This window comes from Xenopus tropicalis, chromosome 3 (genome assembly GCF_000004195.4).
Source record: "Xenopus tropicalis strain Nigerian chromosome 3, UCB_Xtro_10.0, whole genome shotgun sequence".
NCBI lineage: Eukaryota > Metazoa > Chordata > Amphibia > Anura > Pipidae > Xenopus > Xenopus tropicalis.
In genome coordinates this window covers 77,096,265-77,111,676 of record NC_030679.2, presented here as the reverse complement: position 1 = coordinate 77,111,676, position 15,412 = coordinate 77,096,265, and the positions used below count along the sequence as shown (strand labels likewise).

At 35.7% G+C, this 15,412-nt stretch overlaps 1 protein-coding gene across 3 annotated transcripts in view; it reads left to right on the top strand.

The window, feature by feature from the left end:
• Positions 1-11,453, top strand: part of pus7 (pseudouridine synthase 7) — a 32,109-nt gene extending 20,656 nt beyond the window's left edge. For 2 of the 3 annotated variants that reach the window (XM_012959052.3, XM_012959053.3), the window contains exons 8-16: positions 849-977; positions 2,064-2,189; positions 4,339-4,400; positions 5,249-5,409; positions 6,335-6,461; positions 6,821-6,922; positions 8,643-8,769; positions 9,486-9,577; positions 10,553-11,453. In XM_012959052.3, coding sequence (XP_012814506.1) covers positions 849-977; positions 2,064-2,189; positions 4,339-4,400; positions 5,249-5,409; positions 6,335-6,461; positions 6,821-6,922; positions 8,643-8,769; positions 9,486-9,577; positions 10,553-10,689 — 1,063 coding nt within the window. In that variant the 3' untranslated portion in view covers positions 10,690-11,453. 3 annotated transcript variants of the gene reach the window in all.
• The last annotated feature ends 3,959 nt before the right edge of the window (positions 11,454-15,412 follow it).

The window sequence follows — 15,412 nt, the reverse complement described above, 5'->3', positions numbered from 1 at the left end:
AAATATCTTAGTATTTATTTGTTCAAGTGTTGCATCTTGCCTTGCATATCATTCAATCAAAATTATAGCAAATTGCATATTATCTGCATGTCTACTTTATCAATTAGAATACAAAGCAATCTACATATTATGTTGCTGTGTAGGTGCCTATTATAAACAAATAATTATACTTTTTACAAATTATTTCCTTTTTCTCTGTAGTAATAAAATACTACCTTGTACTTGATGGTAACTAAGCTGCATAAATCTATATCGGTTGCAAAACAGTACTATTAGGTTTATTTCATGCTTAAATTATTTTTCGTAGATTTAAGGTCTGATGATCCAAATTACATAAAGATCTGTTATCTGGAAAACCTCTGGTCCCGAGCATTCTAGATAATTGATCTAATACAGGTATCGGATCCCTTATCCGGAAGCCCGTTATCCAGAAAGCTCCAAATTAAGGAAAGCCCGTCTCCCATAGACTCCATTTTAATCAAATAAGTCAGAATTTTAAAACTGACTTCCTTTTTCTCTGTAGTAATAAAACAGTACCTTGTAATTGATCCCAACTAAGTATAAATAATCCTTATTGGATGCAAAACAATCCTATTGGGGTTAATTAATGTTTTATTGATTTTTTAGCAGACTTAAGGTATGGAGATCCAAATTACGGAAAGACCCCTTATCCGGAACACCCTTGGTCCCGAGCATTCTGGATAACGGGTCCTATACCTGTACCTGTATAATATATTGCCTATATGTGTGTGTGTGTTTACAGTATGTGTATTTATACATAACTATATACATCGTTTTAAAAAGCATTTCAACAATTATATATATATATTTTTTTTTTTTTTTAATAGAATTACAGCACAGAGGCTAGCTCATCTAAACAAGTGCTTGATGAATTTCAAATTGGGAAACTTCAGTTACCAAAAAAATCCACTGAAATTAGGTGAACTTCAAGGAAATCATTTTACTGTGGTGTTAAGGTAGGTAGTATGTAATATAAAGGTTTTGCCCTGCTTTGTTAATAACATTATAGGAAGTATATATATATATATATATATATTTTTTTTTTTTTAGCTACATATACAATATTTTTATGACAGGAGTTTCTTTTACATTGTAGTTTATAATGGTCTGTAGTCTATGATGGTTTTCAGTTATTAGAGTACTGATTTATAGCAGTAATCCCCAACCAGTGGCTCGGGGGCAACATGTTGCTCACCAACCCCTTGGATGCTGCTTTTAGTGCCCCCCAAAGCAGGTAGTTATTTTTGAAGTCCTAAATTGGTGGCAAATTTTGGTTGAATAAAAGCAAGATTTACTGCCAAATAAAGCCTCCTGTAAGCTGATAGTGTGCATAGAGGCTACCTTATAGCCCTCATTTGGCACCTCCAATAACTTTTATGATGCTTGTGTTGCTCTTTTTACTTTTTTTTGTGGCTTGTGAGTAAAAAAAGTTTGGGCACCCCTGATAGATAGTATGTAGCAATGATAAATCTGAAGCAAATGGACTTCCTGAGTAATTTTTGAAAATATTTCACTGGATAAATAGGAAGAGTTTTAATGATTATTCAGCAAATCCAGTTGACAAATCTACTAGAAATGTTTTTAATTTATTTTATGCCTTTGGCATACCAACTTAGTTTATAAATAAATAATCTTTCAAACATTTTTTCTATTTATTGCATGAGCAGGAAAGCTCGGGCAAGTATAAATAAAGTATGCCATCAGTACATCTACTTCAAATTCAGCCAGGTTTCCCAAAATACAAAGCTAGCATAATTATTATGGTTTCCTTAATCTATTTGGCCCGACATAATCAGTTTAACAGATACCTATGCTAATAATGCCTTGCAGATGGAGCACTGTCATTTTGAGGGTTCTCTGCTCTTTATCTTCTTCTTTTTTTTTTTTATCTTATTAAAGGTAATAGTAAGGGCCATGACACACATGGAGTTTTCTTCGCCAGCATTTGTACACCTATACGGATTATGCTTAAATCCACTGTTATTTGCATGCTGTGTTTCTCAGATACTTTTTGCTTAATTCTAAATATGATCTTGTTATAGAAATGTCACTGGGACAAGTGAACAAATTGTGCAAGCCATGACTTCTCTTAGGGATATTGGATTTATAAATTACTATGGAATGCAGAGATTTGGAACCACAGCTGTGCCTACTTACCAAGTTGGAAGGTATTCAATTATATTCCTACCCAGATTTTTTAATAGAAGCAAAAAATATTCTATATTTTAAGAATATTGTCAAAAGTGTTTGCAATATTGAGACAGAACTTGCAATTTCATTTAGGGTTGTATTTAAAAAATCTATTATATATTTTGTTTACTTTATAAGAGCTCTAAACTAAAAAAGAGCAACCAATTATATTTCTGATGAAAGGCACTCCAAATACATATTCTTTGATTGTATTTCTTTGCAAGATCAGGCAGAATCATGAATAATTGATTCTGTCTGCCTTCTGATCACTGAGCTGTGGTGTGTCAGCACCTCCTGCTCACACAGGGATCTGCTGCTTTAAGGGACAACCAGATCTGGTGACAGGAGATGTGATATGTACATGACACATTAACTGTTCTGTGGACAAGAAGCTATATATTTCTGTCATCACAGAATGACCTGCATTGCACCACAGTTTAGCAGCTCAGACATGCACATAACAGGGCGCGACTGGGCAGAGATATTGTTCGATTCCACAGCTGTCCACGGGCTCTCCCTTCATCTCACTCCTGGCCAAAGCCCAGTTGCTGCACCAGTCAGCTTTAATATAGAGCACCACCAAATATTTAAGACAGTTGGCACAAGTATAATCCCAGGTCTTCAATAATTTAAGAAATGCTAGTAATGAAAAAAATAGAACAGTGGTGTATTATTGCGCATGCTGTTACCAAAATTATATTACTATTAAGCTGGCTGAAAGTCCATTTATTTTGTGTCCCTTATTTGGCAATACTCAAAACAGCACTATAAAAATACAAAAAGTACAAACATATTACAAGGGATGCCCCCCTTAATTAAGATGTACCATCTGTGTAACCGGTATAAGTTAAATTTACCATATATCACAAGACTCATCAATAGGCTTTTAAACTGTCAGCTATTATATTATAATTCAATATTATCAGGTTGCAAAATAGCCATTGTACAAGGTGCTACTTCGTGATCTGCTTGTTTAGTGCATCCAGAGTTCAGTATCCACAATACAAAAACTAACCCTAAATGTGTGGTCGTGGTGTTCCTCTCCATTTTAATATTTATCAAACTGTTTCTGCTGACTGATTTTTTAATTTTTATGAATGAAATCATGTTATGTGTGGAATTATAAGGGGCAGGGCCAATACATTTATTCTGTATAGGGGCATCATTATTTGAGCGCCTGGGTAAACTATAAATACAGTGCTGGCCACTGTTTCACTAGACAAAAAAAAAATAAATTGACTTTAATTTCATTGCTTATTAAAAATTTTTACACTGTTGCTGCTTTAGTACAGGTATGGGAAACCCATTATCCAGAAAATTACGGAAAGGCCATCTCCCATAGACTCCATTTTAATCAAATAATTTACATTTTTAAAAATGGTTTCCTTTTTCTCTGTAATAATAAAACAGTACCTTTTGCTTGATCCCAACTAAGATATAATCAATCCTTATTGGAGCCCTTATCCGGAAAACACCAGGTCCTGAGCATTCTGGATAATGGGTCCTATACCTGTACTGTTTTAGCAATGCCTGTTTAAGGGATAAGGAGGACTTCATTCAAATTAAATTGATGCAATGAACATATAAACACTATAAATATAATGAAAGTTATGCTGATGTCACACACTTTGTAAAAACATCAAAGAAGAAAAGGCATATCTGTCCTGTGTGTGTGTAGTGACAGGAAAGAGCTTTTCTCTTCTATTATAATCCGCGATTATGGTACTCCAATAAAACTTTTAATAAAGAATTCTGCCTGAAGATTTGCTCATTGAGTGAATAACCATAACCTCAAAGCTTAGTAAATTAATATGTTATAATAAGAGTGGGGTAATCATATGATTGCAGTAATCCTCTAAAGAGGTAGCCATTATTACTCAGATCTTTCACTAAGGGTTTCAAGCCCAATGTTTGCTATGACTGTACTTTTGCTTCAGGCCTCTGTTAACAGTAAACAAAATTAATGTAATAAATTAGAATTATGTGAAAAAGTATGTATTTTAGAAATACTGGCATATAAGGCAGTAGTTTCAAAATGGAGTTTGAATACCTTGAGCTGTTGTACTATTTCCTTTGCTTTTTTTTTTTTGACAAAAATTGTAACTTCAAACCATTGTTGCGTTGTAGGGCTATTCTTCAGAGTAACTGGAATGAGATGGTAGATTTAATATTAAAACCAAGGCCTGGAGGTATGCAGAGCTTTATTTTCTTAACCTTTAATTTTGCTTCTGTAATATTTAATATGCTAATGGTGTTACAGATGATGAGGAGGTGATTCAAATTATTCTCTAGTTTAAGCCCATACAAATGAAATGTTGAAAACAAAAATTAACTAAAGCTTGCCTAAGGGTTCCTGATGCTTTATAAATGCAAAAACAAAGAATATCTGCTCCCAGATATGTTTGTGTGTACCTGTGTTCTGTTAAGGTCCCCCTACACGTTAAAATTCGCTCGCTTGGCGAGATCCCCAAGCGAGCAGATCTTCACCCTTTACCCCTACCTATGGGTGGGCGATGTCGGGGTACGTGTAGGCTAAATTAGATCATTTGGCCCTGGCGTTTTGCCTAGAGGATCACTGTAAATGCAGTCTTATCATGTGTAGCTATCGCCATTCCGTGTATTGTCCCTCACCAAAACAAGCCCCTATTCTGGGCAATTATTTTTTATTTAATAAATGGGGGGCCAGCAAACCTTAGTGCCTCTGTCAGTGAATTAAAGTAGAAAACGAAGTCTTACATATGCAGATGGAGCAGGTTTTAATTTGTACAACGTATCTCAACACAGTTCATTGTTATGCCGAGGTGCTCTTCACTACAGTGGGAAAAAGATTGTCTTGCTGCATCTTGTTGGACCTCAGTTCAGTCGTCTAAACTTTGAAAAAAAAATAGAAGGATGCTCCACCTTACCTAGAAAATGCAATTCTATAATATTGGTGTTTGCAGTCATAAACTTGCTTTCCTAATTGCTCCCTTCTGTTTTTCATGCAAAAATAAAACCGTTACAGAGATAATGATATTTGTTTTCAATGTTTCAAAAGCGGAAAAAGGATATCTGGTTCAGTGCAGAGAAGAGTGGGCTAAAACCAAAGATCCAGAGGCTGCTCTTAGAAAATTACCTGTTAAGAGATGTGTGGAAGGTCAGCTACTGCGGGGACTTTCAATGTATGGTCTCAAAAACATAGTTTCTGCATTTGGCATAGTGAGTCTAATATTATATCTTAATCTTTACAAATAGGTTCCACTAATTATTTGCATTTGCTACATGTTGATGTGAAACACTGTGAAATGTTTTATAAACTATCGGCTGATAAACATTGTAGGATCATAGTTTATTTTTAATGTCTATCCTATTGCATCCCAGCTGTTGCCAAGTTGTAGCTCCCAGTTTCCCCTAGCAGTCAATCATTGTCTGCAAGGATTTGTTATATGAAAGTTGGGTTGAAGAAAAGCTCAAAGTTCATCAAGTTCAACTCTTCCAAAACAACCTCAGTGCACATGCATATTCATACATACACACATTTATACTTATACAAATCTATCTATGTATATGAATATATATGAATATATATACATTTTTAAAGGATAGGAGAACAAATGTATTATGGGCCAGTGCCCGTTTTTTTCCTCACAGGAGCACCAGCCCAGGTAAACGCTTAGTGATCTATTTCACTGGGGATTTATCAGCCCCCAATGAAATACATGTTACATGTGCTTTACTAGCACAATACCCATAGATATTTGTTGTGTACCTACATGCCCAGAAAGTCCTGCAGTAAGGCTGTCTAACCTAATCTGGGCATGTATGGCTGTATTTAGGCCTTTGTGACACCTAATAAGGCCCATATCCTGATGTTGAAAACACACCAAGCCATGATTGAAGCTATGCTGATTTTCAAAGTGGGTATAGAATAGTAAAATAGCAAGGAGAGTGTGACCAAAGCACTGTGAGTGTTTTGGCCAGTTACTCTCCATGGAATAGATTCAAAGCAAAGAGCACCTTCAGTGTTTTGGTCCGCACATCACCCTGATATGAGCACAGAGCAAAGGGCATTTCTTTACCAAAAATATTTATCTAGGCCTAGAATCAAGATGCTGAGATTGATTTTTTTCTTTATATTATTTAGATCCCAAGGAACAACCGTTTAATGTATATCCACAGTTATCAGAGTTATGTTTGGAATAACATGGTAAGCAAGAGGATTGAGGAGTATGGACTCAAAGTTGTTCCCGGAGACCTAGTGCTCAAAGGAGGTAATATTTTTCCTTGTTTTAATAAATCACACACAAATTCTCAGTGTCATGTAGCTAGAAAATTATTACAGAGCCACTGTACAGACAGAGCATTATTGGAGACCTGAGTGAGCTGCCCATATTGATTCTTGCCTAAAGCATGCCAGTTTAAAACCATTGGTATTAATCAGTGGAGCAGTTTTATGAATGGTCCTTTGGCTCAGAATTAAAGATAACCCCATGATTGCTGATATGGGTTGTGTAGACAATCCTTCAACTGTCTTTTTTTTTTTTTCTCCCTTTGCAGGAACTGCAAAATATATTGTCATAAATGCCCCCTGTTGTACACCTAGTCAGTCTGTCTTCATGTTCTCTTTTAGACACTGCTGTTCCAGTAGAAGAGGGCAATGTTGATAGTTATACAATTAACGACATAGTAATGCCATTGCCAGGCTTTGATGTAATCTACCCTAAGCACAAGGGTGAGTATTTCTTTCCTTTAACCTTCTGTAACCTTCAACTATCCTGTGTCAATTTAAAAAACACATTAATTTTGCTTCAAATTCAGCCAGTAACGAGAAAATTATCCTGCATTAGTATTAGTGTATTATGTTTTTCAGAGAAAATTGGGTTCTAGCCCCATTCTGTAATACAAAGTTAGATCAGGGCTCACTTTTCTCCTAAAATATCAGTGGTCATACTATCACCTGAAGCATATCTAGGGCAGCAGATAAGTGTTCACCACATAACAAAAACTAATTGCCATTCGGGCTGGGTTTCACCATCTACTGGGATGTCCAGTTTGTTAACCCATAGTGGAAAAGGAAGTTATTTTTTTTTGTAACGTGTGCCTGTGTTGTAGAACACTTACATTGCTTCATCTGACAATATGTATAAGAATACAGGACACAGACATTTGACTTTGTTTTATTGATAAACCCTTATTTCCAGTTCGTTTTTTATTTATGGTGGTGCTTATGCAAATAACAGAACAAGATATGTTATATAAGTTAAGTATATGTATTTGCATTTGAAAAAGCCTTGTTTTAGACTTAAATATCCTTATTAGTGAAATAAGCCTCTCACCCCAGTATCAGTGTTTACACCTAGTAGGTGTGTCTCAAAAAGAAATGACCTAAAAAACAATTTGTAATATTAGGCTCAGGGCAAGCAGGGGACTTTTTTCAGCATTTACATGCCACAGGGAAGGTTCTAAAAGTGCCCTGAATTGACAGAGGTGAGACCAATCACAACAAGCTGTAGGATTCATTGTTGTCCACACTCAGGATCTGATGCTGTACTTGCTTTATAAGATGTAGTCTGCTCTTACAAGAACTGCTTATATCAAACTGGAAAATAATTGGTGATGAGCAAGATGAAAAGTGACCCGAGATACCTGTGCATTGTGCCACAGAAGATGGCTGCCACCAAGTGTGCCTGCTGGCCTATAAGATAACTCCATATATTCAACAGTGGTGTCATTTGTTGAACACTTTTTGTGTAGTCTTCATAAAAAAGTGATAGCAAGTTTCTATTAATTTCTTCACAGTTAATTTGTTTTGATTTAAAGGACATGTAAACCCCACACACACAACTTTAATCAGTGAACGGCCTCTTTGAAATCTTTCAATACCTGCCACTATGGGTGTCCAGAGGTTAATAGTAAGGCTGCAATATCTCCTTAATTACTTAGATTTGCTTCTCCTCCTGTAACCCACTCAACCCCACTTGGCTGTTGGCTTGTGGGCATGCTCAGTTGTTCTAAGCTCAAATTACTAAACACGCCACCCAGTCTAGCAGCCAATGTAGAGATAGCATTGCTGGTTCCAATAGAAACTCAATTTTTTTCTCCCAACCAACTCTCCTAAGCTCAGCTCAAACAAAGGAGAACTTTTATCATAGACAGTTCTGCCTGTGTGAGACTGTATTCTTGATGAAATGTATGCTGAATAAGGTTCTGTGTGTGTGTGTGTATGCTGCTTGCAGATATAAATGTAACTGATTATGTATCAGAGGAAAAATGTCCATCGGGTGAAAGCTGCTATTTGCTTTAGGAAAATGTGATGATTCTGGCAAGCGGAGGGGATATATGCAGTACAAATTATGCCATTTGGGTGGGGGAGGCATGCCCAACTGATATACATTGTAGGCAAATGTAGGCTATACATGTCCTTTAATTTAATTTGGTTCTTTTTTTTTCAGTTGCTGCAGCTTATGAAGAAATTCTCGCAGCAGACAATCTTGATATCAAAAACATGAGGCACAGAGTTAAGGATTATTCATTAGCTGGAGCCTATAGGAAAATAGTTATCCGTCCACAAGTCAGCTGGTTTGTAATGCTTATACTAATGTGTCTGTTTGAGCACACGTGATGATGATAATCATAATAAAGTTTATATCTTATGTGTGTTTTTTTGATGACTCAATTAAAGTTATACGAAAACAGGAATTGGGAATTCTGTGCATTTTTAAAGGGGTCCTCCACCCAAAAAACTGATATTTTGCATAAGTAAAGAAATATATAAGCTACATTCCTGTATACATTCATTAAAAATGTTCAGTGGTTTTAAAGTTATTTCTAAAAGTAATATCAGTTGAAAGCAGTATTTGTTCTTTTCTTTTCTCTGTTCTGACTCTAAAAACAATTATAGTTCAAAATTTTTCTTTCAACAGAGTGTTGCCTCAATATCAATACTAAGAGGTGCGGAATTTGCCCCTTTCTAAAAACAATGTACCATAATAGCAATCAGATATGTAGCCATGCAGCAAATGTTTTAGACAAATACTGCTTTTAACACAAATTATAACTTTTAAAATCATTTTTGTTTGTTATTGATGCATGTTGGAAAGTTACTTAGAATTACATAGTCTTTCATTATGCATCAAAATAGTTTTTGGGTGGAGGACCCATTTAAATAACACTGGATTATTATCCACCTTTTTAAAATAATTTATTCTTAAAGACTACAACTACTTGTAATTTTTAGGATACTGTGTCTGCATTGTACTTGTTTTACAGAAGAGAATGCTGTGTTATTTTTTCAGGGAAGTTGTATCATATGATGACCCTAAAATACCTCTAGTTCAAACAGATCTGGATAAACTGGAAGGAAAGGCACTTCCAGAATATAAAACAGGTAAAAGTACACTTAAACTGTCATTTATGTATTAAAGCATTTTACCTGCAATGTTTAATATGCAGTATGCAAATGTGCAAACCTGTCATTTTCTTGTATGACTTTACACATAAGTCTTCAAAGAATCTGTAGCGTTGGATTCCGCTTAATCTCTTTAGTTAACATCCACCTTGATGAACCCTTCAGCTTGGCACATGTTAAAAAGAACAAAATGCTTTTTTTTCTAAAAAAAAAAAAAGCTCAACTGCATGACACAATCAGATTAAAATGCTAAAAGTCTAATTACACAGCCTCCTTGAGTTTTAATAATGGGAAATGGTGGACACTACAGTGCTATGTATATTAGTTTCACATTATCACATCAAAAGGCTACTATATATTGGTACTAGATAAAGTCAACATATAATAGGCATAAATCACAGCATAGTAAAAAAAATCCAAAAAAAACCCAATCAGCCCCAGATACATAAAATACATGTGCAAATAACATTGGCAGATTAATCTCAGCATAGTTAAACAGGAACAAAAGAGGGTTTTACATTTGCCCACCAGTGTCCAGATTAGTCAGTGCATATAATACACTCAGTCAGGTAATTCAGTCAATGAATATCGCAGCAAACAAATCTTGTCAACTTTAATAGAGTAGTAGCAATAATTGGCCTGAAACAAAGTCTTTGTAAGAACACTGCTCTATTTGCATACATTAGGTCTCCCAGTCCTAAGGAAATGCAGTCCTCAATTTTAAGATTTATACAGCATGGAATGTTAGGCACACTTACCTGGGCATTGTTTATCATGACTTGGATGTGGCTTATTCAATAAAGAAGTGACTTTTAGACATAGTATCTTTTAAGTTTAGTTTCATTTTTGCTCCCCCAGGCCCCCAACAACATTTGTTGTTTTCCAACAAACATTATTATTATTATTTATTATTATTAAAACCTAACAATCATTTTTTTTGCATTAATTCTACAGAAGGAAAATACAGAGCACTGAAGATGGAATTCTCCTTGCCACCTTCTACGTATGCAACAATGGCTATCAGAGAAGTTCTTAAAATGGATACAAGCATCAAAAACCAGACCCAGCTGAACACTGTCTGGCTTCGATAAATTTTCTTATGAACTTACTGCTGTCATTTCAGTGCCACCTTTGGCACCTGTGATAAGCAATTTTATTGTTTAAAAAAAATTCTATAGGTTTTGAAAATCTTTTTAATTTGGGAGCTGGTTTTGTTAGATTTGCAGTGCACAAAAATACATGTTAAAGCAAACTTGACCAAAAACTGTCTATAATATATTGGTCTTTTGACTATTATATGAAAGTTGTATTTCTTTCTTTATCAAATGTGTGCACGTAACTATGTAGTAAGCTAGGTTAAACCAGAGACGAAAGAACATGTAAGATTTTAACCTAATTTTTTTTTATACATATAAGGCTTTTCTCTGTAAAAAAAAAAACTGCAAAATAATGTACCATATTTGTTATATGATAAGTTTCATTTACTGTTCTAAAATAATTCAAATTACTTTGGTTAGCTAGACGTTTACATTTTGTTTTGAATTGATTAAAATATAAGACATGTTTATCATTTAGTTTTATCATTGTTTTAGAGTTTCCCTGAAAGCTTGGGGGAATAGAGGAAGGACAGAAGTTAAAAAAAATTCCCAAAAATAAAAACAAATGGAAATTATAATACATTCCTCTGAAGTGATACTTCAAATTTTAGTTTGAAACATTTTCAACATTAATATCTGTGGTAATACAATATAATAGAGCAGAACAAGCAGATGCTAGAGGAAGTATGTTTATATTGTAGGCAGTGTTTTCTCCAGACGTCTTAACCTTATTAAAACCTTTTTTACAGCTAAAAAAATCGGTTAAACATTGCAGTTATTTGGATAAAAAAAGGTCTGTAGTGCTGGAACCCTTAAAGATCATTGTTGTTTGTTAAGGAAGCATTGCCCCAAAAAGCTTGTTTTAGCATGTGTGGAAAACTTTCTATAGTACCATTTATTTTTTTAATTTGAGAATTTACCTTCGTCATTTTATATTTGCACTCTGATACAAAATTGGACATATGCTAATCATCTGAAAGCCTTTGCAAAGCTAGTTGAATTTTTATTAATAAACTGTGTATATCAAGCCCAGAAAAGTTAATCAGAATTGAATTCTTCGGAACAGTAGCAGAGTTAGGTGCAAATTTTGTCACAGTTGTTTTCTAAGAACTCCAACATTATTACAACATAGCATGGCTAAACAAGAAGCCATGCAATTTATCAAATCAGATTTTTATTAGCTTTTGTAGTTTTTTATATTACAGATTTTGTATCATCCCAAAAACATTTGAGCTGTTTCTTCATAAGATCCTGGTGACCTGATAAAATGTAAACCGAATTTGGGTGACAAAGTGTCATGTTTCACAGGATATAATGGGATTAAAGGAGCTAGTAATCTTGCGACAACCCTTAAGGTGGCCATACATGAGCCAATATCAGGAGAAGATCCACTTACTTGGCGACCTCACCAAGCAAGCGGATCTTACAGTGTATGGCCAGCTTTAGGGAGAAGACACATGGAGTTATTAGTAGCAGTGTGTTTAATCAGAGGCAATTCTCAGTATTGTCTATGGCAGGGTATTTTCTGGCGTTTAGTAGCCGTATCAAGTAGCTACTACTAAGTAGCTATGTGTGTCATTATCCATAGAGAAGTGATTCCCAACAAGTGGCTCATGAGCAACATAAGCTTACCACCCTTTTTGATGTTGATGTTGTTGCTTCCAGTGGCCTCAAAATAGGTGGCCACTTTTAAATTTCTGGCTTGGAGTCAAGATTTGGAAGCATAGAGAACACAGTTTTACTTCAAGCAGAGCCTCCTGCAGGCTAGCAGTCCACATGCTAGCCAATCGCAGTCCTTATTTGCCTTCCCCAAAGAACATTTTTCATGCTTGTGTGGCTCACCAACACTTATCACTCGAGTGTAGCTCATTAGTAGAAAAAAAAAAAAAAGGCTGGGGACCCCACTTTAGAGGCACTGGTACTATTCTGTCTGCTGAATTTAACAACTTTCAATATGGAAGCTCAATCTCATGCAACAAGTGTTTCCTGTCCACTGCTTTTAGGGCAATGAAACATGGGACTTTGGTTGCCCACGATAAAACATCCCTAGTTTCCTTCCCACGAGCTAAAGTGCAAGTCACTGGTAGGGAAACATACAGTGGCTATATACAGTGGTGCTTGAAAGTTTGTGAACCCTTTAAAGTTTTTTGATTTTTATATGAATCTGACCTAAAACATCATCTGATTTTCAAACAAGCCCTAAAAGTAGATGACGAAAACCTAGTGAAACAAATTAAACAAAACTGTTATATTAAATCATGTATTTATTGGGAAAAAAAAAAGATCCAATAACAAATCTGCATGCGCCATAAGTAAGTGAATCCTTAGGATTATCATAGAATTTGAAATTAAAATCAGAGTCTGGTGTTGTTAATCAATAGGATGACAATTAGGTGTAAGTGAGAGACCCTGATTTATTTAAAGAACGGGGATCCAGCACTGCCTGATCAAACATACAACACATTTTATGTGCTCATGTCCACACCTGGGCCATGAGCACAGAAAGCACCAGGCTTATTTGCTGTAAACAAACAGAATAAACAGTTGTAAACATGCTAATGCAAGTTGCGGCATAGGAATAGGGCATGATCTGTTTTTTATTTTATTTTTGTCATGGTATTGGCATGTCTGAAGCAGATGTGAGCAGTGTCTTGCTTCCTGATGCCTGCATATGTCAGATTCGGTTTGCCAAGGTTGATTTATACAAGAAAAATGAAAGCTGCCCTAAGCATTAGTATCACTCATAAGCAGATATTGTTCTTGAGTTTCCATTAGTAGTCAAAAATCAGGTAAGATCCATAAAATATGGTTACACAGAATGTAACACAACTTGATTTGCATTTCTGATTCAATTAGTCTTCATTTTTTATAGGTTTTTTTAATTATTTGTCTATTACCACTTTCCAGCTGTCAGATTGGGGTCGCTGACCCAGCTTCCAAAAAAGTACTGTTTTATAAGGGTTGCATTTTTGTTGTTTTTACTTATATTACTTCTCTTTCTATTCAGACCCTGTCATTTAAACCACTGCCTGTGGAAAGCTACTGAACAAAAAGTTTTAAATAAATGGATGGAGGCCACAAACTAACAGTAAAATTTAGTCCTGTCCCGAAAGTTGCAGTCCAACAACAGCTGATGGGCCTAATAATTGGATAATGGAGATGTATATACTAAGAAAATGATCTACAGATGTAAACCCCCCCACAAAAAAAATTAATTAGTGAACAGCCTCTTTGAAATCTTTCAATACCTGCCACTCTGGTTGCCCAGAGGTTAATAGTAAGGCTGCAGCTTCCCCTTAATCACTTAGATTTCCTTCTCCTCCTGTAACCCACTTGGCTCCCTCCCTCAGGAATTTTCTTCTGGCTTGTGGGCATGCTCAGTTGATCTAAGCTCATATTACTAAACACACCCTCCAGTCTAGCAGCCAGTAAAGAGATGGCATTGCTGATTCCCATAGAAACTCAGCTCTAGCTGTCTGCTTGAATTTCTTTCTCCTGAGCTTAGCTTTACCATTACAGTGCTCAAACAAAGCAGAACTTTTATCAGACAGTTGTGCCTGTATTCTTGATTAAATGTACATTACATTAACATTTATGTATAAAGCGCCAACATATTCCGCAGCGCTGTACAATAAGTGGGTTACATACATTGGACATACAGAGTAACATATAAAGCAATCAATAACTGATACAAGAGGTGAAGAGGGCCCTGCCTAAAAGAGCTTACAATCTACAAGGAGATGTACGCTGAATAAGGGTCTGTGTGTGTATGCTGTTTGCAGATTTAAATGTATCTGAGTATGTAAGAAAAATGGCCACCGGGTGGGAGGGGATATATGTAGTACAAATGATGCCATTTGGGTGGGGGAGATGTTCCCAACTGATTTACATTGTAGGCTTTACATATTCCTTAAAAATTTGTTGTACTTTTATATGTTTTAGCCCCAAGGCCTCCTGTGGTTTTGGGGGCCACAGCCTTAAACCATCCCTGATATAGTTCCAGCACATCACAGCCCTGCTTCAGTAGCACTCTCAATCTAATTTGCCTACCGCAGACTATAAAAACTAAAGGCAGTTTCCTCAGAGCTCCGCCTGTTGTTTTTTGTAAAAAGGCCTATTCAACTTTCCCCATATTTCCTTAATTACAAATTTAAATGCAATATAATTGCAACTGAAAACAGTACTTAGGCTATTGATTAGGAAGTCAAAAACGGACCAGTACTTTTTTTTCATGTTTATGTTTTCTGCATTGCAAAAGCCAGCTGCTTGAATAAGCATGGAAAGTATTGAGGTAATGGCTGGGTAAGAGCTAGGTAAGAGCTGGGTAAGAGCTGGGTAAGAGCTAGGTAAGAGCTGGGTAAGAGCTAGGTAAGAGCTGGGTAAGAGCTAGGTAAGAGCTGGCTCTTGGTACGTTGTTGCAAAAGTCAGACCAGAAAAGGACAAACAGTGCATCAAATTACAAACACATTTACAACTCTAAAACTACTCATGTACATTAGAACATTGCTTGGAATCGATTTTCTTTCATGAAGGACTTAAAAAAAAAAAAAAGCATTCCCCTTTAACTTATAGCCATTCATTCAGCAGGGTGTCATTATTATTCACGTTAGAATTGCGAAAGATTTAAAACGTGGCTGCTGCAGAGAGAATTGCTCTCTAACTGTGCGGCTGCAATTCATAACGCTGCTAGTTAGCCAGGAACTTCATAGTTTGTTTA